We start from the raw sequence: 26,996 nt of genomic DNA, 5'->3' as shown, positions 1-26,996 counted from the left end.
GCCTACAGAATACACACATGCACTCACACTCACACACACACACACACACACACACACACACACACACACACACACACACACACACACACACACACACACAGAGATGCCTCACAAGACTTACATAACACATGGACCACTCTCCCTCTCGCTCTTTTACTTTCCCTCCCTCATACATGCTCTCCCTTTTCTTTCACTTTGGCATTCACTGCCTCTCTCTCACTTCTGCTCTCAATAACACACACAAAACCTGCAGTGCACACAAATACACACACACACACGCTCTCCAACACCCCCTCCTCGCCTCCATTTCTTCTCCGCTCTCATTCCGCATGCACACATTCAAATGGACACCTGTCAACACGCAGCGCCGTACATGCTGTTCATTTAATGTACACTCACATATACATAGATGTCACAGGCACATATAGCACAGCACATGTTAAAATAGATATAGCTACATATACATACAGTGCTTTTTATTAGACCACCTGTCATAAAGATGATAAAAATAAAAATTTTAGAAATCTTTCAAAAACTTGTTTAAAAAACAACAACATACTGGTGTACTAACCATTACAGAAACATAAAAAATGATTTTGGTCATTAAATTAGGGCAGCTGTGGCATAAACCTTACGTTGGGTGGTGGTCTAATAAATTTGTTAAGCACTATATATTCAAACCATGGTCTGTACATACATATGGCGTACAGGAGGAAGAAATACACTGGGAAAAAAGGATTATTTCAGGATTCTTCATAATGCAGAGATACAGACAAAAGGATAAAAGTATACACAACACAGACACACGCAAGCTCAAATAAGCATAAATTACTGCTAAGGACCTTCATGGGTTTTTTCCCATACCTTCTCCATTTACTCATATGTATATTTATAAATATTACATATTTATTAGATAAGGATCAGAATACAGAGATGTGTGTGTTTCTGAGGGTAGACTGGAGTTGGTCAGAGCAAGAAACTATGCTCACTAAAGAATGGTTTGCTGCCTTTGCTGCCACTTTGACATAAAAGCAGGTCAGTGGTATAGCTTGAAAAGCAACAATAGAAATGTGGATCATGTAACTCTCTCCGTGGTTGTGAGCGTGCATAAGCATGCTTATGAACATGCAAGGTACAATCAAAACATGAAGCACCTCTTAAAAACATTGCTCCATAGTGCCTCTAATGATCACACATCCACACAGAGGGCCTTTAAGTTCCATGAAGTTCTCAGAGATGAGACAAAATTATTGTTTTGCAGGACACAAGTAAGTCTCAAGTCATGACTATGAAGTCCAGGGTCAAGGATCAAATCCTAAATTTTGTGTTTGAAATCCTTAAAGAATCATTATTGTTCTGTGCTGGCATGTACTGCCAAACACAACGTTCCCTCCTGTTGTGCAGTGTGATTGGCTGCAGGCTGGCTTGTTTCAGAGGACAGGCTTGGGGAGGATGTCAAGTCATTCCAAGCTATAGGACTCAAGTCCCAGTGAAGTCACAAGTCATTGGCGTTAAAGTCAGTTGCAGGTCTCTAGACTTGAGTTTTCATCAACTCGAATCTAATGTCATGTGACTCAAGCACACACCTCTGTAAGTAGCACAAATGACTTAGATCTAAATACACACAGTGAGACCAAAACATCCTGCAGGGCCTATGAAAACATGTTCCCCTCATACAAAAGATAAAATTAACAAAAGATGACGAACTGTGACATTTATAGAAAATCTGCACTGACAAATGATTTGCAATCTAGGCCTGTTTTCTCCTGGTCAGCTGGTCAACTGGTTGGTCAATATGCTCCTGTCGGACAAAATTCTCATTGTTCCGACAGTCTCCGGTATTTCTTTCATAAGGAGAAAAGTGCCACATCAACAGCCTTCCATCATTTAAAAAAACAATACCCCCATTTTCACAACTTTGAACTCAGCCAGCGTAATGGAGACAGTTTGCATTTAACTGCCAACATGGCTAACCTTTCTGTGTTTTGATGCTCCGTCAGCTTTCTTGTTTAAAGGTTGAGGCTGTGGGCGTGAACATATCAGAAATAGCATATTTGAATATGTTATGCTACAAATACTATCTACCAGGTAAAGTGCACTGTGGCTAATTTAGTCTAGTCTAGAGAATACATACATAGAGGTCATAGGGGTCAGAGCAGAGTTGTGAGAGAGAATCGGTAGTTGTGCCTGAACAAACAGCCCAAATCATTATTTCACCAACCAGCCAAGTAGTGTTTGCTTGGTTGTAGATCAGCTTCACAGCCCCTGGCTAGGTGTTTGGAACAGAATAGGATTGTGTTTGATAGTCTTTCAAAGTGCCTGTTAGAGTATAACTCACCAGCTGCAGCCAATCATCACATTTGAGGTCTGTTGTACTACAAAACCAGTCAACGCTGATATGACCGACAATCTGGTTCTAACTTCTTCACTAAATCATTTCTATAAAACTAAAGCAAAAACCAAATCACAGCAGGAATCAGGGGAGGTTGGATATATTTTGATTGATATCAGTGTATGTCCAACACTTTGTGGTCATTTCCTGCCCTAATTGAAATATCTATCTGTTTGCTCCTGATTACAAACAACACCAAGCTGCCAAAGACAGAGACAACACAAACATACACACACACACACACACACACACACACACACACACACATACACACACACACACACACACACACACACACACACGTGTTGATCTGCTTAAGAGCTGGCCTGAGCTCTTTGTCCTCACTGACATTAAAACAGGTACAGTAGCAGGACGGGAAGCAGGGAGGGCCAAGTTTGTATAATGCTCTTTTTCCTGGAAAGGAGGTTGCAATTCATTTCTAAAATAATCCAGTTTTTAATAAAAATGATTCAGCCTCAGCTGGATGCAGTATCACATTTCCATATATACACATTACATTCAATCTCACAAAATGGCTCACAGCTCACACATGATGATGCAGTCACAAAACAAGACTTTATTTTCTTGTCTCACTGACTGAGAATGGGTTGTGAAATTAGCCTTTAACACTAAAGTCTCCACTGGAAACACAGGAACCAAAATATTGCCAGATTCTTGGTGTCCTTGTGAAAACAACAGCACTTCCACCTGAGAGCTAACATTACTGATGCATTACCATGTAAGACAGACAGATCTTTCATCCTCTGTGGAGCGCCTCCATACATGTGACAACCTAGATGAGATCATTTCACTCGTTTCCAGTGCAGGTCAACTTTCCCATGAGGTGACCTGCCTCACTCACAACAAGACAAACGTCCTCACCAGCACACGTGAGACCTTATCTAAGGCCTGTGGTGGATGTAGTGTGTGTGTGTGTGTGTATTTTGCAGCCTGTTGTGTGTCCGTGTGCGGAGCTGTCCGCGGTGCTGAACACGAATCACTCTGCAAAGGGCTTTTTAACCGCGACAGAAACATGCGAGCCTTTAGGAAGACGAGAAACAACTTCATAGAGGCCGCATTATCCTTTAATTCAATCCTTACAACAAACAGCTACTTTAATCCTGTAATATATTTAAGACGGAAACGCCCCATCCAAACACGGGCTGAGTATCAGCGGGTACACAAAACAACACAGAAGTTAGAGACACTGAGACACCTCCGGTACTACAACACCATCAGAGGGACGTTTATTCTGACTTTTCCTGAACCGGTCTAACTTCAGCGCGGCATACTTAAGGAAAAATTCAAACTTTTCCTGATGCTCTAACAGTGAGTCCGATAGACTAACAAACAACAAACAACAAACAAACAACAACAAAAATCAACTTAGTCAGTCCTACCTCGTCAAGTTTCCTCTGCTCTTCCTCTTCTTCTCTTTTCTGTTTTGATTTATTTGTTTCGACGCACGGTGAAAGCGTCCGTCTGCTCTGCCGCTCCGTTTAACGGGACTGTCCCCGGTGGAAACGCACCGCCCTCCTCCTCCTCCCACCCAGGTGTTAAGCCGGACGGATTTTACAGACAGTACACTTCCTGTTAACGCTTTACAAAATATAACCTTTATGGAGGAACCTCGTGGGCACGTTAAATTCAACTTTTCTAAACATTTTCGGAGACGTGGTCACCTCAGTGTGTAGACTAGGTTTTCTGATGAACAGTGCCTCCATCACATGTTGTTTCTTCAAATCTTTGCTTACTCCTTGCTATCAGGAGCCATAATTCAAATGAGACTTCCAGTCATCCAGTCATGTCGAAAAACGATATACAACTGTAAGTTAAATTAATCCGCCTCCTCGCAAACATACTCACTTACAGTCTTGAACCGACGCCTTAAACTTCCCCCCAAAATTAAAAACTTTTGTAAAAGTGCTGAAACAAAAATAAAAATGGGAGTACTGTGTAAATTGCCCCTTTCAAAACTGTCCCTCAACAAAAACAACCCCCGTAAAAACAGTTCCGCCACCTGTTCTGGAGCATGTGACACTGATGGAGGATTATAATCAGATTAATCATAAAAAAGAGTAATAATGTGCCAATTAATATTAACCAGACAATAATAGTATATATACATATATACACATGCATATGTGTGTGTGTTTGTTATTATTAATATACTTTTTTTCAATTTTCAAATTTTTTTCCACAAACTTTTGGGCGCTTTTAATTTGATAGTTGTGTCATGGAACTTCCTGCCTCATTGTGTTATATTTGATGGCGCTTACAAAATGGCCGCGCCCTCTGACGTCAGAGGTAGCGGATAAAAGGTAGGGCAGCTCAGCACCCTCCAAAGCCGTGTTGGCTTCAAGACGGTCTGCTGGTCACTGTTTGTTTCCACATTTAATGACCAGGCCGAGCTGCAGGATGAACCACAGCAAACTGCAGATTATTGATTACTGATATAATCTTCATTTATTTAGAAAGTATTGTGAGTAAGAATAAAGTGAGAAATAAAATTAAGCTTTGAATTAAAAAAAAAAAAGATGTAAAAAAAAAGAAAAAAATGTGTAAGAGTAAATGGCTTCTTCTATTAATGTCACACATCAAATCCGGTGTATTACATTAAAATTCAGTGTGAGCGACTGAGATGGAGAGAGACAAAGAGAAACAGTTTCAGTGTGTGATGTCTTCTTTCATTTTCTCCAGTCCTTCCTCCTCACACACCTGACCCTCTTTCCATTTGTCTGTGCTCCTTCAAAGTTCTGCAGGTACCATCTGAGATACACGGATGACCTCTTAGATTGACATGACTGCACACACACACACACACACCATCACAGAAGTCTGTGTGCTGGTTGATGGCATCTTCAAAGAGTGTGCACTTAAAATAATGTGTGCCACTGTCTACATCTTCTCTTCAGTTCAACGTATTTTAACACTGTTTAATTCCAGAAATTCTTCATCAGTGTGACTGGTGCACAGACACTGACCGCACCGCCAACACCTCAAAAACAAGGATAAACAAGGTTTATGTTGCAAGAGCAAGTCATGATCTCAGATTTGTTACTTAAATGCATCCAATGATCTCATATTTCCACATATCAGTCCATGCTCGCCTCATGCTGGACATACCACAGGTCAGTGTAAAGCATGCAACTATAGCATACAGTGTGAGCAGGCATGTGTGCACATACTGTACATGAAGGTGAGTGTGCACAGTCCCCTGCACAGGCAGAAAGGCTCTTTGAGATTCTCCTCAGTGTATAAGGCTGTTTGCCCCTGGAGTCCTTGACTTTACATAATCAAACACATGATACTTTTTTGCAGTGCTATAAAGCATGGGACATGAATACTGAATACCACCGGAGCTATACAGTAAGAAGCTAAACTACAGAAAGGATGGCATGATGTGGGGAGTTACACTTGTCCTATTCAACGTCTGCTTTCGTCAGGCCATCCTCATATAAACCACACATCAACTTTAACATACAGTCAGTGTTTTATAATAATTCATCTCTATGAAATTTTAGCTACATGTGTTAATCATGTGTGTCCTGTTTAAACCTTACTAGCTCCACATTACGGGATTTCTGGCCTTAGAGGTGTTTTTACGTGATCCATACCTGCACCTCGATGCCTATGTGCTAAAAGTCCACATCCTGCAGATGTGTGCTGTAAGCAACACAGTCCAAAAAAAAAAAAAAAGCTGTATTGAGGAGGTCAAAGGTCAGAAACACTGTGCTTCGACTATCATATATTATATATTATTATAAAAATCCTTTTGGGAAGGTCATTTAAGACTGAGTGAGACATGCTGAGAAAAGATGAAGGGTTAGGGGAGATGTACAGATGTAGCTACAGGGTATGATCTCATCTTTCTCCTCCTCCGCTCTGTCTGCCTTCTCACTTCACCGTCACTTGTCAGTTTACTCATTTGAATGCTGGATGCTCATCACTGCTGCAGGGAGAGATGACGGCTGTTTTCCTCCTTCTCTTTACCTCTCTGCAGTCTCCTTCATCACCTATTCTTTAAAAAAAAAACCTTCACAGATTTTTTTTTTTTCTCAGCAGAGGATCCAGATCTGAAAAGAGATGTCAGATCAACAGAGGTCTGGTCTTTACAGGCGATGGTTGGTTCCGATCATTGAAGGAACCATTGAAGGAACCATTAAAGACTTCCCTCCCAAACTGATTATCCAGTAGTGATCAGTCTGAGCACAATGACTCTCAGTGCTTTGCCAGTGACTGGAGCAGGACTGACTTCTCTCCTTGGAGTGTTGCACTTTCAAATTGACTGACTGCAAATTTATGCACAGCACACTACATCCAGTAAAACAACATTTGAGATTGATTTCTTTCGTGTGTGACAGATGGTAGGACAGTTACTGCTACTCTGGCAGAGGTCAGTGACAGATAACTGTGAATTACGAGCACACGGGAGCTCTGAAAAGGTTCAAGAAGGCTCTTCTTCATTTTTTACAGATTTGTTTAAAAGGTTGTGCTCACAGGAGGCAGAGATGTGAATAAAGAACTCAGCAGTATTCTGAGTGAATACCACACTGCATGTATTATCAGACACTAACGTGGGAATAAAACACCAGAATTTAGCAGAAAACAGGGCCTTAGGAAGCTGAAACAGGTGATCAAAGGTAAATAAATATACATAGATAAACAAATCCAAAATGTGGAAATTTGTATTCATGATGTGACATTTCACAGTTTGTATTATCTACAGCAGACTGAACAGCACTCTAGTCAGTTGTTCAGTCTATTAATCTTCCCCTCAGCCCTCTTCACACACTGCCCTGCCTGACTCACCACAGGAAATTACTTTGGTATTGCATGACGTATCTGAATGCCGCACAGTGCCTCATGATATGGGCTCAGGTCAGAGCAACATATAGTTTAGCAGAGCATATACTGCACAGTTACTTCAATTACTTAATCCTAAAACTGGTGCACCCTAAGAAACGCTGAGGGGATACATTATTAAACAGGAGTCCATATGTGTAGAGAATCTATTATATCATTAATGATAGATTGAAATTAAATCATATATTTTTTTGCCTCTTAAAATGTCATTGATTTTAAGGTTTAAAAAAAATCTTTGAATTTGCCTCCTTCTTTCTGTTTCTTTCACGTGTACAGTGTTTTGACCAGAAATAAAGACTCAAAGTGTTTCTCATGGACTCACATGATGAGGTGCTGCTGCTGCTACAGCTACAGTTAATGTCTGATTATATGTTCATACCCTGGATATCATCACATGTTGTTACAGGTTGGTTATTGCGTGTGTGCTTCTTTAATAAGTCCTGCCCTCATTTTGGGCACAGATGTGTGTTTATGTACACTTTCATTATGTTTTGTGTGTGTGTGTGTAGTTGTATGTTTTTATATGGACATGCAGTATGCTCCTGTGTTCTCTCATCTGTGCACTCAGCAGAGATGTGATAGTCCCAGAGGGGCAGAACAAAGCTGAAGCACAAGTCAGACAGCATCATGGTCTCGCACTCACCTGAACACACCATCGATCCCGAGAATGGAGCCTCTCAGCTTTCTGCTCCACAATCCACAACCCTGCATCGTCACATAAATACATATTTAGGCTTCAAGAGCTCATTCTGTTCTAAGAGCACCTTCAACAGTCAACAAAGTCGTGTTCTTAGTTGGCTAGTTCACAAAAAAATTCATTTTACATGACGGTTTTCAAAATGCCTTCATAAAGGTACCTCACTTTGGTCTTTGTGTTTGTTGATGTGCTTTTCCAGACTGACCAACAGTGACACTGTGCCATGACAACAGGTGTGTTATCATGCAACACCCGTAACAAACTGTGGTGTAAAAAAAAAAAAAGGAACAAATTCACCAAAAGTCAAACATCAGTCAATATTTACTCCCAAATGCAACACAATCAGAACAAATGATAACTTACAACTGTACAACATAGGTATGAATATTAACACACAAGCGTCTGTCCAACAGGAGACTCACACAGTGCCACTGAAGTGTACAAATCTAATTTTCTTCAGACAGTGACAGAAAACTGGGTGACATGACCATTCTGGGCTCCTTCAATGTTACAGAGATATTTCAGATTAACGCAGGTAATGAAAAAACATTACCTGTGTTTTAACATGTTAACTACAAGAAATTTTGCTCCAAAACCAGTGAAACTTTAAAAATGGATACCTGCCTTACAATACAACTGACACTGCAAACCGACAAAGATTTTGGTACCATTGCGATGAACATGAGAAACTAATCCTTGGCTCGTTTTGCTGAATAGTACCAAGGTGTTAGAAAATATTTCAGAATAATTACAAGACAAGAGTTTGACCTCATAAAATATGTTGTGTTGATGCTCTGTGTCCAAATGCAGATTTTTCCAATTCATTCATCTACTGTATGCGATGCCCTCTGAGACTTGAGTGTCCTGCTCAAAGACACATGGCTTCTGTTGTAAAGTTAAAGTCAAAGTCTCCTCTGCTGCTGGAAATGACACATATCAAACAGGTACGCTTTCTTTTAAATTAGAACCCTTCAAATGTTCATCAGTAATCAGAAAAGTAAACTGCATAACAAATGTTAATACCTTGAAGACTGATGACTCCACAATCAATGGGATGTGTCAGCTGTGTGAAAAATGACTGCTTTCACAAATATCAAACAGTGCTTGTCTTTAAAAAGTGCCCATTTGTGAGTAGGGGTTTGTAGTTACTTCTGGTCTAATACTGTTAGTTTCTAGACAGATGGTTGTTCGCTGTTCACACATAGCAGTTATTATGTTGAACCTCAGGAACACAGTCATCCAAATTGGTTAGACTCTAGACAGAAGCACCATGTAGGTTTGGGTCTTTGTCTACAGGGCGTTGAAACATTGCTGGACAAGCCCTGTGTCCGTCATCTGACCCACCAAACATCCACAGAAGCTGCTGCTTCTTTGTGGTTCTTAGTATTGTCAATCAAGCACAGAGCTCCCTGCACTTGTGCAGTACAGACCTTCAAGATGACAAACCATCATCTGTCACCTTCTGGGAACCAATCAACAGCTTCTGCTTCAAATGTGGAAAAGGGCAAAGAAAAGTGATGTCAGCCCTGGAGGTCAAACGTCCGGAGGCAGTGACTGGAGCAGCAATAGGCCACGAAACTCACAGTCGTCCTAAAGAGGAAAGACGTGAGAAAGAAGTGAGAAAGATGAGAATTCGTGTTTAGTTGAGAAGAATTAACTTGCTCGAAGGGAATGAAGGTGTGTTTGTTCTAACCTGCGGTGCACGCCTGCCAGGGCGGTGTCACGGAGAGGGAAGAGTTTAGGGTAGATGATGGTGAACATGGCTTGGCTGCAGCGGTGACAGTGACCCAGGGGGAACTGCAACAGGTCCAGCAGGCTCTTTGGGAGGCTGATGGGAGGCAGCAAGTTGAGGTCTAAAAACACAAATGCACAAGAGCTATTTGTAAAAAATGTTTCAGCATGTTTTTTCAGCTTCAAATCACACTTCTTAGTCCTGAGCATACCATTTATTTACCTTTTTTTTTTTAATGTTTCATTGTGGCATTCTGCTTTACATTCATACACATCCACACTCTTATACTGGCTGGTATAATGAACATACAGGTGCTCAGAGTGCTCCTCACCTGTTGGGCGGTGGTGGTAGATGCGGTGCAGGGTCCTCATGGCGAGCTCCTCCAGGGGAACCACGTTATCCGTCTCTGAGCCCACCACCTTTACTTCAGCCGGCAACCCGACCAGAGCCTCTCTCAGAACCTCACCCAGAACCTCACCCAGGTCACCCTCCAACACTTGGTGTGATGACACACCGCACCTGTACAGAAGCAACATACATGCAGATACTGTCACTCAACTGTTTTTTTTTTTTTTAATTATAATATAAATCATCTGTAAGTGCATTTCTTCCTCTAAGGTACTTCCATCATTCAATCAACACATGGCTAAACAACCTCATACTCTTCTATATCAAATACAGTTTAACTGTTTTAAGTTAAATTAACTGAGTCCAGCTTGAGTTATCCAAGTTAGCAGTTTGGGGAGCTGTATTACCCGCTGCAGCCAATGACCTTGTTATACAAGTAGGAGGGGAGGCCTTTCAGGTCCACATTGTTGTCCACGAACACGAACTGCAGCTCCCGTGATCTGCCCAGATCTGGAAACACACAGATATGAACACTGCCGTGCTCATTGCATCTGCATCACTATGGCAACGCACAGATAAGGGGATATACGGACCAAGTGGTAAAAAGGTCAGCCGGTTAGCGGCCATGGAGAGCTGGTTAAGGCGGTGGAGCCAGCAGAGCTGCCGGGGAACGTGGCTGAGCAGGTTGTGGTCGGCTGTCAGATTCTGCAGAGAAAGACAACGGTGCAGCCGATCTGGCAGAGACATCAGCTGATTCATTGACACGTCCAGAGTCTCCAGTTCCTGCAGATCACCGATCTCTGAAGGCATCAGACAAACATGAGAGAGCGAGCCTGAATCTATTTTTCCAAATCTGATTTCTACTATTTCAAAAAACAAATCAACAACAAGTCTCACAACAAAACAGCACAAAATTTAAGTTGTTCAAGTTAAGGTTGAAAGTTGTAATACATTAAAATGTGAGGTTGAACAATAGTTTGCTCAAATGATATGGTTATGGTTATGGTTATGATGGTTTCTGTAAGTATCTGTGTCAGAGACAGAATATGTTGTCAGTACCTTGTTTGTTCAGCACAGTGATGCTGTTGTGTCTTTTCTTTTCAGTGTATCTGAGTGACTCTGTTGCCCTCTGCTGGCCAACACAATACAACTCAACTACAGTTGGTATCCTTATCTTAGAAAGTTAAAAGTCAGTTGCAGGCTTGCAAAACATGACGTTATAACCCACAGTGGGAACTGTTACAAATAAAAGGTTAATCCGTTTGCTTGAGTTGAAGCAGTGTATCAAATATAAATCTGTTATTTAGAGACTTGAGCAACTGAGCTGTGTGGTGCACCACACATACACACCAAAATGCTCAGTCTATTTATGTTATGTTTCAAGTAAACTGGAAAACAATGACAAGTAACAAAAAGGCAGACAGCAGCTGTTTTGTACCTGGAGGAAGGCATTTCAGCTGGTTATTGGACAGTCTCAGGTGGCGCAGAGACCTCAGACGGCCAATCTCTGGACAGAGGAGCTGGAGGGCATTATTGCTGAGGTCCAAAGACTGCAGCCTGGCCAGGTTTCCAATAGCTGAGGATCAAACCACTTTCACCTTTATGTTCAACAGAAAAACTTCTCCTAGCTCCTTTCATATGCACAGATAAAGGCTAGCAGTAATTAACGCAAATAATGTTCAAAGAAAGCTACATGTCAAAAAAAAGAAAGAAAGAAAGAAAAAAACACTAACATGTTACCAGGGCATAATTGAAGACATACCTTCAGGAATAATGACTATGTTGTTTGAGTGCAAATACCTTAAAGAGAAAAAAATAAATGTTAGTTTTAGAATAGACCATTGGTTACTGTTGAATAAATAATGTGACACCTTTTATTTTCATGTCAGTGAGGTTCTGGTGAGTGCTGAGCATACTGTTCATCCAGGTGTAACAGTCTGTCAGAGTTACAGTATAGGAATTAAGAAGACAGCCTCATTCACTGCAAATTGCAAAGACTCACGCAGTTCACAACCTCAGCGTCTGGTGGACTGGTAACATTCACCAGCCTCTTCTCTCATTATACCAGCCAATAATAACAACATAACACATGAGTAGAGTGTCATGGAATATGGCAACTCTTCTCTGTCAAATAACTAAATAATTCAAACACAATTATAAGAACTTGTACAAGAATCACAGCTTAGCTGAGTACTTACAGTTCAATTAGATTTGGGAGCTTCTGAGCAAGATTGTCAGGCTGACAGGGAAAGAAAAAGCAGAAATAATCAGTAAAATAGAAATTAGACTTGACTACACACTGCTGCATGTTTTGAGGAACCTACTGACCTTCTAACATTTGAGAAAAGGTCAAGTTATGTTCTGTTGGGAATTTCTGTTTACATAAGACAGCAATAAACAATATCACTGATGCCTGACATGGCAAAAGTATAATGTACTGTGTGAATACCAGTGTAGTGAGTGAGTTCCTCTTCATGTACAGTCTCTCCAGAAACTGCAGGCCTTCATCTTTAAGCAGCTCTACAGGGAATATATTCAGGTTTTTGTAGTTAAGAAACAGGTTTTTATGGCGCTCCTGCTTGGCCATGAATATAGTCTCATGGAGTTCAGTTGCCATTTCTGAGGAGACCTCTCCTTCCTGGTGGAGAAGACTTGGCAATGCCTCCTTCCTCTATGGCATTACTGAAAGAAAAACAGACGAACAAGAGCGTTATCAGACAGCAGTTTGCAACTGAGAACAGACCAGGATATAACAGCACTGGCTCAAATTTCTGTTTCTCTATGCTTAACCGACAAACTACGCTGCTGCAGGAGACAATGGTAGCTTCAGAAACACTGCACATTCAAATAGTTACATTAACCTGTTCCGCTCGACAGCACTGGTAGACACAGGAAGATGCTGCTGTCACTGTCAGACGCAGAATACAGCAAACAGACCTTGCAGCTTGTAGTTAGCGTTATGTCAGAGCAGAGTGACTTCAATTAGCTGAGTTGTCGGTGTTTTTATCTGTCATACTTAGCACCGTTAGCATGCTAGCCAAGTGGCTTCTATTAGCACATTACGTTCACTGTCAACGAAGCAGTTATTTACCTTACTTTTGTAGGGCTATTTTATTTCATTTAAATTACCACATACGCTCAGGATCTGTCTATTGCTAAATGTATGTTTGTAAAAAGACATTAAGCTAGCGACGTAAAGGGTTGTTGAGCAGCAACACTCGTCGTAAACAACGTCTGACGTCACTGACCCGTCAGGTCAACGGTCACTGCGCAGCTTCTTCGGCGCGTCCGGAGAACAGTGCTGGTGTTTTGCTGCCACCCGCTGGTACATCGTTGAACTGCATCGATTGTAATGGCCTCATGCAATGGTGGGAAGTATAATCAGAATCAGAATCAGAAAAAACTTTATTAATCCCCCGTTAATAAAGAAAAAACTTTATTAATCCCCGTAGGGAAATTCTTTTGTTACTTACACTCTCCCAAATGAAAAATGAAGAAGAAAATTGAACAGAGAAAGATTAAGATATATATGTAATCCAATATCAAACAGAAAATAGAAAAAACATAAAGACATCTTTTTATTTGCATTATATACATGAGGTATGTGGTTTAACTGTTTAAAAATGATGTATACACAGTATACATGAGTTTTTTTTTTTTTCAGTTCTGAATTATATATCTTGATTGCGACAGGCAGGAATGATTTCCTGTGTCGCTCTGTTGTGCAGCGTGGAACAATGAGTCTGTTGCTGAACGAGCTTCTGTGACTGATTAGCACATGGAGGAGAGGGTGTGAAGGAGAGTCCAATATTGTCCTAACTTTGGACAACACTCTTCTCTCCAACACTGTATTTAGTGAGTCCAGTTCCTCCCCCACAACATGGCTGGCCTTCTTGATGATCTTATTGAATTTATTAGTGTCCTTTACCCTCAGACTTCTGCCCCAGCAGGCAACAGCGTACAGGATGGCACTGGCCACCACAGACTCATAGAACATCCGCAGCATCGTCCGGCAGATGTTGAAGGACCTTAGCCGTCTCAGAAAATAGAGACGGCTCTGGCCCTTTTTGTACACACTGTCCACGTTTTTGGACCAGTCCAGTTTGCAATCAAGGTACTCCCCCAGGTACCTGTACTCCTCCACCATGTCCACATTGACCCCTTGAATGGTAACAGGGGTCACCGTAGCCTTGGTCCTCCTCAAGTCCACCACTAGTTCCTTTGTCTTTGTCACATTGAGTGGCAGGTGGTTTCTCCTGCTCCACGTGACAAAGTTGTCCACCACAGTACCTGTACTCACTCTCATCACCACCTGAAATACATCCTACTACTGCTGAGTCGTCAGAAAACTTCTGAAGGTGGCAGGTCTCTGTGCAGTATCTGAAATCAGTGGTGTAGAGGGTGAAGAGGAAGGGAGAGAGGACGGTCCCCTGCGGAGCCCCGGTGCTGCTGATCACTGTCTGACATACAGCACTGCAGGCGCACGTGCTGTGGTCTGCCAGTCAGGTAGTCCACAATCCAGGACACCAGTGGGGCATCCACCTGCATCGTTGTCAGCTTCTCACCCAGTAGAGTCGGCTTGATGGTGTCAAATGCACTGGAGAAGTCAAAAAACATGACCCTCACAGTGCTCGCTGGGTTGTCCAGGTGGGTGTAGACTTGGTTGAGCAGGTAGAACATGAACTCAAGCGCTCAAGCTCTTTAATGACGGGTTACGGGTGTAAAATATGATGCATGGTTATAGATTAAAATACCCCAAACTGTTTAAAGCAGTAAGAATATTTAACTTTTGTTCTAGCCTACAGATATAATTATTACGAAAACATTCCATAATATACAGCAGAGTACCACTTCCTTCAGTCCACCTTCTGTCTCCATAGTACATCTTCATAGGTTTTCTTTCTCCTGAGAGCTCCATACCTGCACAAATATCCCAAATCCACTCACTGTGACTATGTTCCCTGCAGTGGTTTAGAAAGCTAAATCCCCTAACAAAACCACAACGAGAAAGAAAAAACTCCTTCATTCAAATAAGTACGGCATGCATGGGGTCTAACAGCTGGGAAGTTAATGAATCATATTATTATGTAATTTATATTTTTTTCTGTAAAGTTGCAACTTAGAACTGCAGTGGAGTAGAAGAGCACTGGGCACTTATTGCCTTATGTGCAGTTTAGAAGTTTGGCTTATAATAACACTGGCTACCTGTTCAAGTTGTACTTGTGAATGTGGAGCATCTACTGTGTTGCACAAGCCTTTGACAGTTACTGCCCTTTTACCTGAATGCACTGTACAGATGCTACCCAATATACTGGAAGGGTGGATATTTTTGCTCCTCATTTGCAGTGGTTTGAATACAGCAGCACTGGTGCACAGATGATCCACACTCCCCACAGAGACAAGCAGCCAAACAGTTTGCATACATTTTTATTCATCTTAAATTTCATGTAGAAAAAAAAGAGTCAGAGAAACAGACATTCTCTTTTCCTTCAGCCAATCATTTTTCCCGGTACTCAGATTATATTGATAACAGGAAAAATTCTTACAACAGCATGTACAAAAGAAAACCAAAATGTAACCTTAGTCTAACAAATCATTTCAATAGAAACGCAAGAGTTGGAAGGCTATGAATAATTTACACACATTAAGATCTTGGTAACAAATTGGCCATCAATGTAACAAAAAGGAAAAAAAAAAAAAAGAAGAAGAAATTTGTTCGATTTTATGTCCGCTCTGTGAGGTGTTCCAGTGGTAAAAGTGAGGCAAAAATCAGACCACAAACAGTGAAAAACCCATCCTGACCTCAACACTTCAGTACTAACCGCCACTGATTAGTCTGCTGTGGTTGGACTGGGCCAGAGGACTCTAAGCCAGAACCCATATCACTGAGACTCCCAGCCTGAAATTACAAACCTGCCTTGTTACGATGGGAAGAAACTCACAATAAAAAAAAAGAAAAAAAAAACAGAAGAGTAAGGATGCTTTTTACTGGGATTACAATCACCATGGCAACAGGTCTAGGCACAAGGAACAGCGCCGAAGTCCTGTAGTGGTAGTAGAAAAAAAAAAACAAAAAAAAAAAACTCAAGAGTCTTCTGTCTACCAACACATGGAGAGAAAAAAAAAACATCATTAACTAGCTCCTCGGTTACCAGAGGTGCTTCCAATAGCAACCAGTACAGGTCAGCTCTCCGGTCACACAACATGTCACATATGACTGACTTCTTTCTACCTGGTACGGCACATGGCTTCACTCATTAATGACAAGAAACAGCCAACTAATCATTAGTCATTAGCTGTTATGGGAGAGCAAAGAAACATCTTCATTAAATTTTCACTGTAACATATACTTGCAGGAGCAAGTTATGAGAAAGTGCACACTGCCCCAAACTAGACAAATAACCAGAAATGTCTTCATCATTTTTAGCAGGAAGAAGAGACTCATAATGGTTCCCTATATGTAGTGAAACACATATAAAGCTGTCTGTGAGCTTGCAGCCCTGTATGTACACACCTCCAATTAAATTCCTAAGAATCCTCAAAGGCTCTTCTAAACATCTGGAAGAACAAATATTCTAACTGAGCTGCAGTATGAAAAAAAAAAAAGATTTTTAACCTGCTTCTTAAAGTTGCACTGACTCCTCATTCAAACAAACATGGTAGCCAGAAATGAGATGCAATTCTATGCTGAATTTGTAAAAAACCAAAAAAAAAAAACCAAAAAACTAAACCTAAAGTTCTATATTTGTCTATATTTATGTTACACTGTATTATTTTACATTTTTATATAAAAAAAACATGTTTGCATTTCATTGTACAAAACAAACCAGGAGATATGTCAGTTCCTGGCTACCTGGAGAGGAAATACAACTGCAGTTTAGGAAACGGGTTAAATGTGTTTTTCTTGTCATGCAGCAGACAGAACATTCTTCATCAAGATGGTCAGAAGAGTATTTTTGTGTCCTTGACGTAACTTTAGAACAGTGGGAAGAGTCAAATGACCATTTGGGTTTTTCAAAGTTATTTTTTGAAAGAAAAAAAACTGCATGAATGTAATAATGTAATGGGAATGAATGAGAGCCACAAACTGGGACTAGACTTCAGGCTGTAGGTTTGAAAAGAGCAGGGGGAGGAGGTGAGTGAGAGGGGGTGTGGAGAAGGGAAAGGGGAGGACACCTCAGCCTCTCACAGCAGGACTACACTTCCTTCCTTCTTCTATGTTCCTAAACAGTTTTTCTCACAGCAGAGCATCCGAGAAATATCCCAGATGTCTACCCTTACAGATTTCAAGCAAACAAAAAGACAAGTTCTCATCACAGTTACTGAGACATATTAGTATATTCACCAGCAGCTGTTATGATCTGCTGATCATCTGCAGCATAAAGAGGAATATTTACCAGAAGTGTTTTTTACTGGCCATCTTGTTTCTGTTGCACCCTCCTCCCCCCCAGGATGGTTTGGTTTGTGGTTTGAATTTGACCATATTAACAGCACTCAGTAAGACCGTCTTTACAGCTGGACAACAGAGATGACATGTTTTGTTTTTCTGTACATGTATATAGATTGAAAAAGAAAAAAAACAGTGAGGTAGATGGATGGTTGAAGGAATAATAACAAAACCTTCCCCCAAAATAGCAAAAGAACACCAAAATATCAGAAAGAAAAAAAAAACAACTTGTGGGGAATTTGTACAGTGATTTACACTTCACAAGAAAAAGTAACATAAATAACCAAGAAACATCTGGGCTGGGAATCCAAATGCAACTTCTTGAGGTTAATGAGCCTTTAAAATCTATTCCATGCTGTCTTCTCTGATCATACTCGTCTTCATTGCTTTGTCTGATGTGTTTCTTCAGTAAACCTTGATGGAGGAGTCTGTTATGTGCTTAGATGTTCAACACAGGGATCTCCAGTTACAGTTAATTCTCTGACCAAATGCGTCTTGTTGAATTTAGATTTAGTATTATAATAAAAGAACATGTTCAGGAGGAGGGCCTTACCAGCATTCACTCCTCATATGAATCCTTTTAGTGTCATCCTTAATTGTGAAATCTTATTTTTCCTAAAGCATTAAAAAAATTCTCTCAGTGCCGTAAGATAATTCCACTTATTTCTCAACCCAATTCAACTTCAGCAATCTTCTACAAACATGTTAATATGTTGAAAAAAGATAAATAATATGAATTACTCCAGCAGCACCCTTGATTCAAGAGACGATTAGCAGGAAGTGAAATTATCTGACAGGTTTTTTGCACTTGCCTTCAGAAAAATAAGATGTTAAGACTTGCTGCTATATTAAATAAATTCTATTTTGCATTTACTTTGTTCCTTGTACCCAGTGTTACTACACAGCACAAAATATGGAACCCTGACACTGACAAAATCTAATAAGACGTTATCCCAAAAGACAAAAACTGAACTCATGAATAAATAATACTGTTATCCAAATAATTAAAATGTAGAGTAAAAGGAAATATGAAGCTTAATACTCATCCCTTCTGAAATGTAATTTATTTTACACTACTTTTTATCTTTCACTGGCTCATCTTATTTTTCAACATCTCAGTTTTCCTTTTTCTGTCTTGGCACACATTGAATCATTTGTCTTTACAACACTTCCCTCTTCCTTAGCACACATCCTGGTTTAGTACAACAATATGTCAACAATGTGTCCATGTACCCTATAATTGCTCCAGGGTTTGCATGTGTGTGTAACATCAGTGGAGCAGTTGAGAAGACTGTCTGAAGATACTGATAACTAAAGACATGGGGAATCAGCCTCAGCTAGCAACCTAGCTACAGTTAACTTTTGTCACCAAACTATGCTAACAAAGCTAGCTAGCTAACACTACTTGGAAGACACCGTGCTTTTATTTTCATAACACTATTTTCATCTTCAAGTGCTTATTTCTTTTCTTCATCAATGACAAGAATGAAAATAGGTCTTGGACCTTTTGTTGTGTTATCCTTGACATTTAGCAGCTACATATCATTTAATGACTCTTATCTTGCAGTAATCAAATTTTAAGTAGCATTAGCTAGCTTAATGTGTTAGCATTTGAGTGCAGGCTGAAATGCTTTAGCTACGGTTTAGCACCAAACAGATGTCTGTGTGGAAAACAGGAAGCAGATAAATGATAGTCTGTGACAAGACTTTATATATTTTATCCACTGACTGAAGAAAAAGGAAAACAATAAAAAGCTTTTTGTTTTTTTACCAACTGATGAAACATTACAAGAACAGAAAAATATTCCTTTTTCTGCTCCATTTCAATTATTTAACTAACAATATGTTTTTATTGATGTATTCAGTTATATTTTGACTCGTCTGACCGTTAAGTACATTTTGTCGATATTGGGCCTCCATACAATAAGTGCATGGACAAATTCAAACCTGGAAAACCCCATTCTGGTTTCAGACTGATGTAAGAAACATTGCTCTTGTCTAATCATCAAAGAAAATGCAATAACAGAGTCAGAGGGACATAGAATCAGACACACACCAGACAGGATGTCTCTGGGTATGACAGCACAAAAAAAAAAGTAGAAAAGGATTTAACTTTTCTCTTTGACCTGAGATTTAGTTGGGACTCAGCAGTGACGCCTGACCTCTGAGTATGATGATGGGTAGAGGTGGTCTAGTCAAAACCCTAGAGGACAGAGGTCGAAGGTATCCCGAGAGAACACGAGAACATCGATTTGTCACTGGCACCATCGCTATCCTCTAGTCAGATGGGAGGGGACGTTACCGGTGTTTCAAAACACAAGGCAAATTGTCGTACCTTTTACGCAAACACAGAAACGAAACTAGCTCAGATACACTTTACACAGTTACAAGCATTTAAAAAAATGGACTGTAGTGGAAACGTTCGTAGATCCAACCTGAAGGAGTTTTTTCTCTTTTTATATATATAGATATTAACTATATTACAACCACGAGAGAAATAAGGAATAGCAGCTTCTTTCTGTACATGATAAATGTCTCCAACCATATAAAAGTTAGAAAAGTGACACAAACAACTGGTGTGTACATAAATGCTCTGCCCACAGAGATGTTGTAAATGTTGGCAACTAATGACTAGTCTAAAAAAATACCTGTTTGTATACAACAAGGATGCCTCTGAACACGGAGCAAATCCCGATTGAGAGACGTTATAGATCTAGTGTTCATATTTCATATGTTTTCCTGTTTATGCTTTTCCCTCCCCAGTCTTAGCTTTGAAGGGTTTTTTTTGCTTCTTTATTGACTCGATTTGGTGGTTAAACCATAAAGAAACAGCACTTTGCGACAGGATGTGGCTCAATTTCAGATGAATTCATGTAACCAAGGTCTATGATGTCAATTTGATAGAGTGCAGTAGCTGTAGATACCAAACAGCAATAGAGGCATGGTGTAGGACTGTAGGGATGTTTGATCACAGATGAAGAACAGAAGAACAGTGTGGTAGCAGATCAAAGTGCTTTTGTTTTGTTTCCATTTTCAATTCGGTGTGTTGGAGAATTACAGGGCAAGACTGCAGAGGAGATAATTTGATAAAAAGTACAATTTTGGCAACAAATTTGGCAGATTTGACCTTTCTCCCTCTGGTTGTTAGTTTCAGCGGACTGGCTGTTGACCTGGCATTACGCTGACACCCAGCCTGCAGAGCAACGAGACTACTGAACGACCGGCGGAGACGCTGACCTCTTCTTCATTAGATATGCTTAACAGTTTCACCATAATGCCCACCCAAAAGCGACCAAAACGCCAGTCATTTATAAAGGCCTACGCATTTTGTTTTCCCATTTGGAAATGCATATAAAAAAAGTAACAAACAACAATTTATAAAATAAGTTCAGCCATAAAGAGAGAGAGAGAGAGAGAGAGAGAGAGAGAGAGCGAGAGAGAGATCTCCCTCAAGTGATTTTTTTCTTTCTTTAACCGTCTTTTTGGTCTTCCCACTCAGCAGCAAGGGCAGTGTCACATCCGACAGCCAGCTGGTAGAAACCAAAAGTAGAAAAATATGAAAAAAAGTGTTTGGAGTTACAGCAGAACACGACAGTTTTCTCCACCTTCCATCGAGTCTTTGCTCCTCATTAAGTAACCACACCAAGCTGGCAGACATGGTTTTGCTGTATTTTAACTAAAAAAAAAAAGAGAGAGAGAGAGAGAGAGAGAGAGAGAGAGAGAGAGAGAGAGAGAGAGAGAGAGAGAGATCCCACCCACTGTGACATCAGGTTCTGCAGAGCAGCAGGTGGCAGGGTTTGCAGTCTGGTGGGTGTCTCCGTCCCATCAGCAGGCAGAGGACTGTGGGAGAGGCATGGCACGTTCGTTTTTACGTCCTCCGTTCATGTGCGCGTACGGCGGCAGTTCCTCCAGAGACGGCCGCATCGTGACGCCTGCACCTGTCCCAAGCCCTGACCCTGCTGCAAGGCTCGGACCTGACAGCCCGTTGGCTGCCTGCTGGCCTGAGGCCTGTTTGTCCATGGCAGCGGTCGACGTACAGGGAGAGGATGGGGAGCTGGGACTTAGCGAGGGGGCAGGTGGAGCCTCTGAGCTTGGGGAGGGGGGTGTCTGTTGGGGTACAGGGGACTGCTGTGGTTGTGTGGAAGAAGGGGGGTCCAGAGGAACGTCATCAATGTTGTCCATTTTGTCCAGGTGGACCTGCGGATCGTCGGTTGGCTTGTTATCAGCGCTGTAAAAGAAACTAACCTCTTTGAAAGACGGGTCCAGCTCATCCTTTATGCTGCTGATGATCTCCACAAAGGACGGACGCATCTTAGGATTGTACTGCCAACACATCCTCATCAGTTCGAACCTACACACACAAATACACACACACACATACACACACGCACACACACACAGAGGTTAGCTCAGTACGGATCAACATGTCCTGTAGTAATGACTATCCAGAGGAACTGTGCCCCTCTTCCATCAAGCCAATACTTACTTCTATCAAGTGTTTGCTTTCTGTTGCTAAAACAGCTAAATGTTTGGCCTGTTTTCTGTGAAACAACATTTAATCTGTGATTAAAAGTTTTACTTGCAGTACACTTGTATAATAGTGTTGACAGAGAACAGAGAGAATCTAAATAATTCTTGTTTGTGGTGTAGAATTATGGCTAAAAAGTGTTTTTTTTTGTTGAATTACAGCAGCAGCAAGCAAGATTAAAGCTAGCAGCAAGCTGGCTCTGTCCAAAGACACAGACACCCCTAAAACCACAACATTTTATTTTTTCTGATTAAGCAAAGAACATATAAAACGGGAATTAATGAGCTTTAGAGGCACTGACCAGTAGCTGTTTTCCTCGGTTTTCAGTCTATGTGCTAAGCTAAGCAGCTGATGGCTGTATGTACACAGTTAAATATGAGAGTGGTATCAATCTCCTCAACACCAGGCCTTAAAGAAAATAATCACTGGGATGTAGAGAAACTAGCGAGAGGGTCCCATTTACGCTTTTCACAGTTCTGCATAGCTGTGATAGACTTGTGATGTGATCAATTTATCTCTTTGAAGGAGTTTCACACAGAACGCTCTGACAGCTGAAGTAGTCCTTGGCTTCGCTTGTTTCTCCTGTTTGTGCAGTTGCATGTAATCTCACAGCGCCACACAAGTTTTACTGATTCCTGGTAGTAGCACGTTCTTCTTCTTTTGTTGTTTAATGGGGGCTGGCAAACAGCTGTTAGGTGCACGACCGCCACTCTCTGCAGTTGGAATGTGTACCACCAGGCGCCAGTAAAAACGAGGGAAAATATTTTTTTAAGACAATAGTCACATAAATTATACTTTTTATTATTATAAGTTATTATTTAATTATTTTATAATTTAAGGATTATTTGAAAATGTGAAAATCCTGATCTATCCCTTGAAAGTAAGGCATCCTCATTATTCTCACAGCAAACCCTGTGGCTTCACATCTGTTCTCCTCATGACTCCACCATCTGATGCATCCTCAATGTTTTGTGGTTGATGGCCAAATCTGTCTGACACACTTACAACTCTTTTGATGTGGGTTTATACTCGGGCTGTTTCGTATTAAGAACAAACACATCATGGAGGACACAAGAGCACAGAGTGACAAACAAACAGGCTGTGGTATGGAAACTCCAATGAACGCAGAACTGCTTCACTGTTTGTGTGAATAAACATCAGTCACTTATGATTTTACTAGTAAAGTGGAAGAAAACATGGTAAACAGACAGACAAGGAGATGAAAGCATTTTTGTCACTGGTAGTTTGCTGATGTGTTAATCTGCAGAGTAGTGTTGGTGTGTTTGTCCTCTTACAGCATGTCAGGACAGTTCTGTGGTTTCTCCAGCAGCCCTCCCTCCATAACAAAGCGGAGCACCTGCTCATTGGACAGACCCTGGTAGGGCTGCTCTGCCAGAGTGGCAATCTCCCACAGTACAACCCCGAATGACCTGTACAGAGGGAAAGAAGGAAGGGGTGAGTAGGTGTGTCTACCATTATCACAATCACAATAAAAAGACATTTTTGGAAGCAGTAAGCACAGAGATTGAAGCTGCCACCTTGTGTTTGTTTGTGTCGGTGTGCCTGCTTACCAGACGTCAGAGTTAGTGGTGAAGACTCCGTCCTTCAGGGATTCGGGAGACATCCAACGGACAGGGAGCAAACCCTTGCCACCTTTGCGGTAGTAATCTGTCTCATAGATATCTCTGGTCATGCCGAAATCTACAGATACACAAAGACACACACACAGGGAGAGAGTGAAGCTTTAACAGTGTCTATAACAAAACCTCCAAAGCGTTTCAGAAAACGGTCCTAACTGTTTTAAAAAGATGGACCTTATGTGGCACAGGTTTGACAAATTTTAATCACATTTCAAACCAAACACCGAGTATGAATTTCTTGTTCATGTTATATTTTAAATACAACTCTTGTTATTATGCTTGCTGTCTGTTGTGTGACCCATATTCCATGTGAGGGCGCTGTTTATAAAGATTATAAACTCAGACATATTAGTGTAACCATAATCCCTTGGGGATCACTCTGTGCTGGTATTACAGGCCTTTAAAAATGCCAGTCTCTTAAATTCCAGTAACAACGATTGTCTACATAATAATCTAGACATTTCAGACTCAAAGAGGTTACACATTCAAAATGGGTTAGATTTCATTTTCCGATATAAAGGAAACCTGGAAACACAATGTTTATTTGCAACACGTTTACACTGAAGAGGTGAGCGTGGGATCTGTGGATGAAAACATGTTGACATGGCTGACATGTGTTCCCTTTACTGGGATTAAAGTTACCCCAATGATCTTGTCATCTAGTAACTTGATATACTAACTACCATTTCATTTCCACTTAATGAGAATACTCCCAACTCCCCCCAGCTTCAGCTTCTCAGCTGAGAGAAAGTTCTGACCTCCCTGCGGTGCCTTACCTCCTATCTTAACAGTGAAGTCCTCGGCCACCATGCAGTTCCTGGCTGCCAGATCTCTGTGGACAAACTTGTTGGCGTTGAGGTAAGCCATGCCGTCAGCGATCTGCCCGGCCATCTGAAGCATCTTTTTCAGGGGAGGGAGAGACAGGCTCGACCACTGCTGCTGGAGACAGACAGACAGACAGATGGGACAGTAAGTTCTACATGAAGAACAGGGTCCACAGGGTAGGATGCAAATTCAGTGTGTTATATACAGTTTCTTCGAGTTTTTGTCTACATCACGTAGAGTTCTATAAAGAATAGAAAAATTCTAATAATACTTTGTAATTATACAAGAACTACTCTGCATTGCACTGCAGTGTAACGTTCAAAAACTCAACACTTGTTATCTAAACACCCCCACCACTACTAAATCCCATTATACCCAAAAGGAGGGCTGGCCACCACACACTGGCGACCTGGTAGGAAGAAGCAAACGCAGGTAATAAGTCAGACAGTACCTCTTTAGGTCGGAGGGAGCGTAAATAACTCTTCAGATCTCCTCGTGTCATCAGCTCCATGATGACCAAGGTGGGCTGACCCTGAGAGACCACCCCCAGGAGACGAACCTGCAACAAACACATCGACATGAGGCAAGAACACAGTCATAACACTCCCCTTGTTCCCTGGACACTGATGTGTGAGTTTGTGTGTATACGAACCACATGGTGACAGTTAAACTCCTTCATGACAGAGGCTTCATTGAGAAACTCTATTCTCTCCCTCATGCTGGCCGACTCGTTGACAGTCTTTATGGCGACGCGTGTCTCTGGTTCATCTTTGACCACGCCCTTTGCCAAGCCCTCGTACACCATGCCAAACGACCCCTGGCCAAGCTCACGGCTCAGAGAGATCTTCTCCCGTGCCACCTCCCACTCATCTGGTACATACACTACACAGAAAGAAAAAAAAAAATCCACATAGAAGTTTTCAGTTATCCTGACAACAACAATAAAACTGTGCACTATGTTTGTCATGTAAACATTTCACCCACTTTCTGCTGCACTGAAGTACTCTGGGTTAACTGAGGCATACAGGACTCCGTTTCCAAGACGGTCGCTGTTCCTGACCGAAACAAAAACAAAAGCGTTTACAGACACACAAACGTACTTGCATATACCTTTACAAACAAACACACAAATGCACGCATGAACCCACGCACTCACACAACATGCTTGCATACTTTTGGGATCTACAAGGTGTATAATCACACATATCACAGTTTCAGCTTCCAAAGAACACTGGCAAAAACCAGTACTGAAACATTTCAGTTTCAAACCCTACTGTGGTTTTCACTTCAAAATATTTATTCATGATAATAAAATTAGCAATTTATTCCTTAAGGGAGCATTACAGCATGGCAGGAGCTGTTCACTTTCTGTGTAAAATACTTTCTTTACATTTCTTGGCTATGTCCTGGTGTTTATATCACACTGACGAGGTTTTTTGTCACCTTAAGTTTTCTTTAAGGTAAACATTTACTAAATAGTGAAGGTTAGAACTACATACAGAGAAGAGTGCCAATCACGTAACAGTGCAAATTGTAGCTTTATTTGCCTCTTGGTTTTATGGACTATAATTGGCAGAGGCATTTTCCTTTGGTTGGTGTGTTGGTTTGAGTGGGTTGTGAGTTATGGCTCCTGATGTGACCACACCAACCATTAGAGAGTTGTTCAAACATTTATTCTACAGAAGAAAAATAAGAGCATGTTCAGCCACCCTCAGCAGGTGTCTCCAGGGCATTTTCTCTGAAGGTCTATGGTGGTCTGTTGTACTTGGTTTAGCCATGTGACTCAGATTAAGCAGACATATTTTATGTTTCTCTTACATGATATTCTGCATCTTGTGTTTTCTTTCTATTTGTTTTATGCAAATACATTGTGTATTTTCACATTTACAGGTAATGAAACAATTTGCTGTGCTCCACACATATAACTACAGTACACAGAATCACACACCTTTTCCTGTTGAGGACCACCAGCAGTGTGACCAGAAGGCAGATGAAGAGGATGATGGCGATGGGAACAAAGATCATAGCATAGAGGACGTTTTCATATCCTGTTGGGTAGCACATTTTGATTACCGTGATTGTTAGCGTTCACAGCATTTCTGTGTTATTAGAAAACCGGCCAAAGAATTTCACAGCGTACAGATACAGGGGAGTGACAAACACTGATGATGCACGAGAGTGTGTGTGCCTTACGTTCAGTCACATAGAGATGCAGAGTGTGTGTCCAGGAGCCGTTGCCAGCCAGTGATGTGGCTCTCACTCTGACTGAGTAGTTTCCTGGACTGAGGTTAGAAAGCCGAACGCCACGCTGGGTCTGATACATCTGACCAGAGACACACTCGTGCTTCTCGGTCTGACACACACACACACACAAAGAAAAAAGAAAATTTGTTATAGACAGAATTTTAATAATCCAAAAGAAAATCCAAGACTATGACTCATGTTTGGTCATCGGGCCAGCTGATTGGTCAGTTTGTCTTTATGAGAACAACTTTTGTCACTTAAACTGTGGTTTCTTTGT

At 41.1% G+C, this 26,996-nt stretch overlaps 3 protein-coding genes across 6 annotated transcripts in view; all 3 read right to left on the bottom strand.

Moving 5' to 3' along the window:
• Window positions 1–3,896, bottom strand: part of LOC121184525 (synaptosomal-associated protein 25-A-like) — a 36,209-nt gene extending 32,313 nt beyond the window's left edge. For both annotated transcript variants that reach the window (XM_041042261.1, XM_041042251.1), the window contains exon 1: window positions 3,793–3,896. The gene's annotated coding sequence lies outside the window, so the exon portion shown is untranslated. The remainder of the gene's footprint in view (window positions 1–3,792) is intronic.
• A 4,362-nt stretch (window positions 3,897–8,258) lies between these two features.
• On the bottom strand, window positions 8,259–13,271 carry lrrc28 (leucine rich repeat containing 28). 2 transcript variants are annotated; one of them, XM_041043658.1, is made up of 10 exons: window positions 13,127–13,271; window positions 12,485–12,717; window positions 12,234–12,274; window positions 11,798–11,835; window positions 11,474–11,611; window positions 10,629–10,835; window positions 10,443–10,545; window positions 10,019–10,206; window positions 9,649–9,808; window positions 8,259–9,545 (listed from the first exon to the last, which is right to left on the bottom strand). In XM_041043658.1, exons 2-10 carry the CDS (start codon window positions 12,650–12,652, stop codon window positions 9,476–9,478), a joined length of 1,113 nt encoding a protein of 370 aa, XP_040899592.1. In that variant the 5' UTR covers window positions 12,653–12,717; window positions 13,127–13,271; the 3' UTR covers window positions 8,259–9,475. The 2 variants fall into 2 exon arrangements, with proteins under 2 accessions (XP_040899592.1, XP_040899601.1); XM_041043667.1 differs by lacking the exon at window positions 13,127–13,271 and adding an exon at window positions 12,897–13,102.
• A 7,928-nt stretch (window positions 13,272–21,199) lies between these two features.
• LOC121180471 (insulin-like growth factor 1 receptor) overlaps window positions 21,200–26,996 on the bottom strand; it is a 39,532-nt gene continuing 33,735 nt past the window's right edge. Inside the window, exons 13-21 of one of the 2 annotated variants that reach the window (XM_041035914.1) lie at window positions 26,669–26,828; window positions 26,424–26,523; window positions 25,460–25,530; window positions 25,128–25,357; window positions 24,927–25,034; window positions 24,427–24,589; window positions 23,582–23,711; window positions 23,306–23,440; window positions 21,200–21,833 (exon numbers count right to left, since the gene is read on the bottom strand). In XM_041035914.1, coding sequence (XP_040891848.1) covers window positions 21,308–21,833; window positions 23,306–23,440; window positions 23,582–23,711; window positions 24,427–24,589; window positions 24,927–25,034; window positions 25,128–25,357; window positions 25,460–25,530; window positions 26,424–26,523; window positions 26,669–26,828 — 1,623 coding nt within the window. In that variant the 3' untranslated portion in view covers window positions 21,200–21,307. The remainder of the gene's footprint in view (window positions 21,834–23,305; window positions 23,441–23,581; window positions 23,712–24,426; window positions 24,590–24,926; window positions 25,035–25,127; window positions 25,358–25,459; window positions 25,531–26,423; window positions 26,524–26,668; window positions 26,829–26,996) is intronic. The other variant, XM_041035923.1, reaches the window with a different exon arrangement.

This window comes from Toxotes jaculatrix, chromosome 1, assembly GCF_017976425.1.
Source record: "Toxotes jaculatrix isolate fToxJac2 chromosome 1, fToxJac2.pri, whole genome shotgun sequence".
Taxonomy (NCBI): Eukaryota; Metazoa; Chordata; class Actinopteri; family Toxotidae; genus Toxotes; species Toxotes jaculatrix.
Note: the sequence above shows the minus strand (reverse complement) of the source record. Positions and strands in the feature narration are given on the sequence as shown.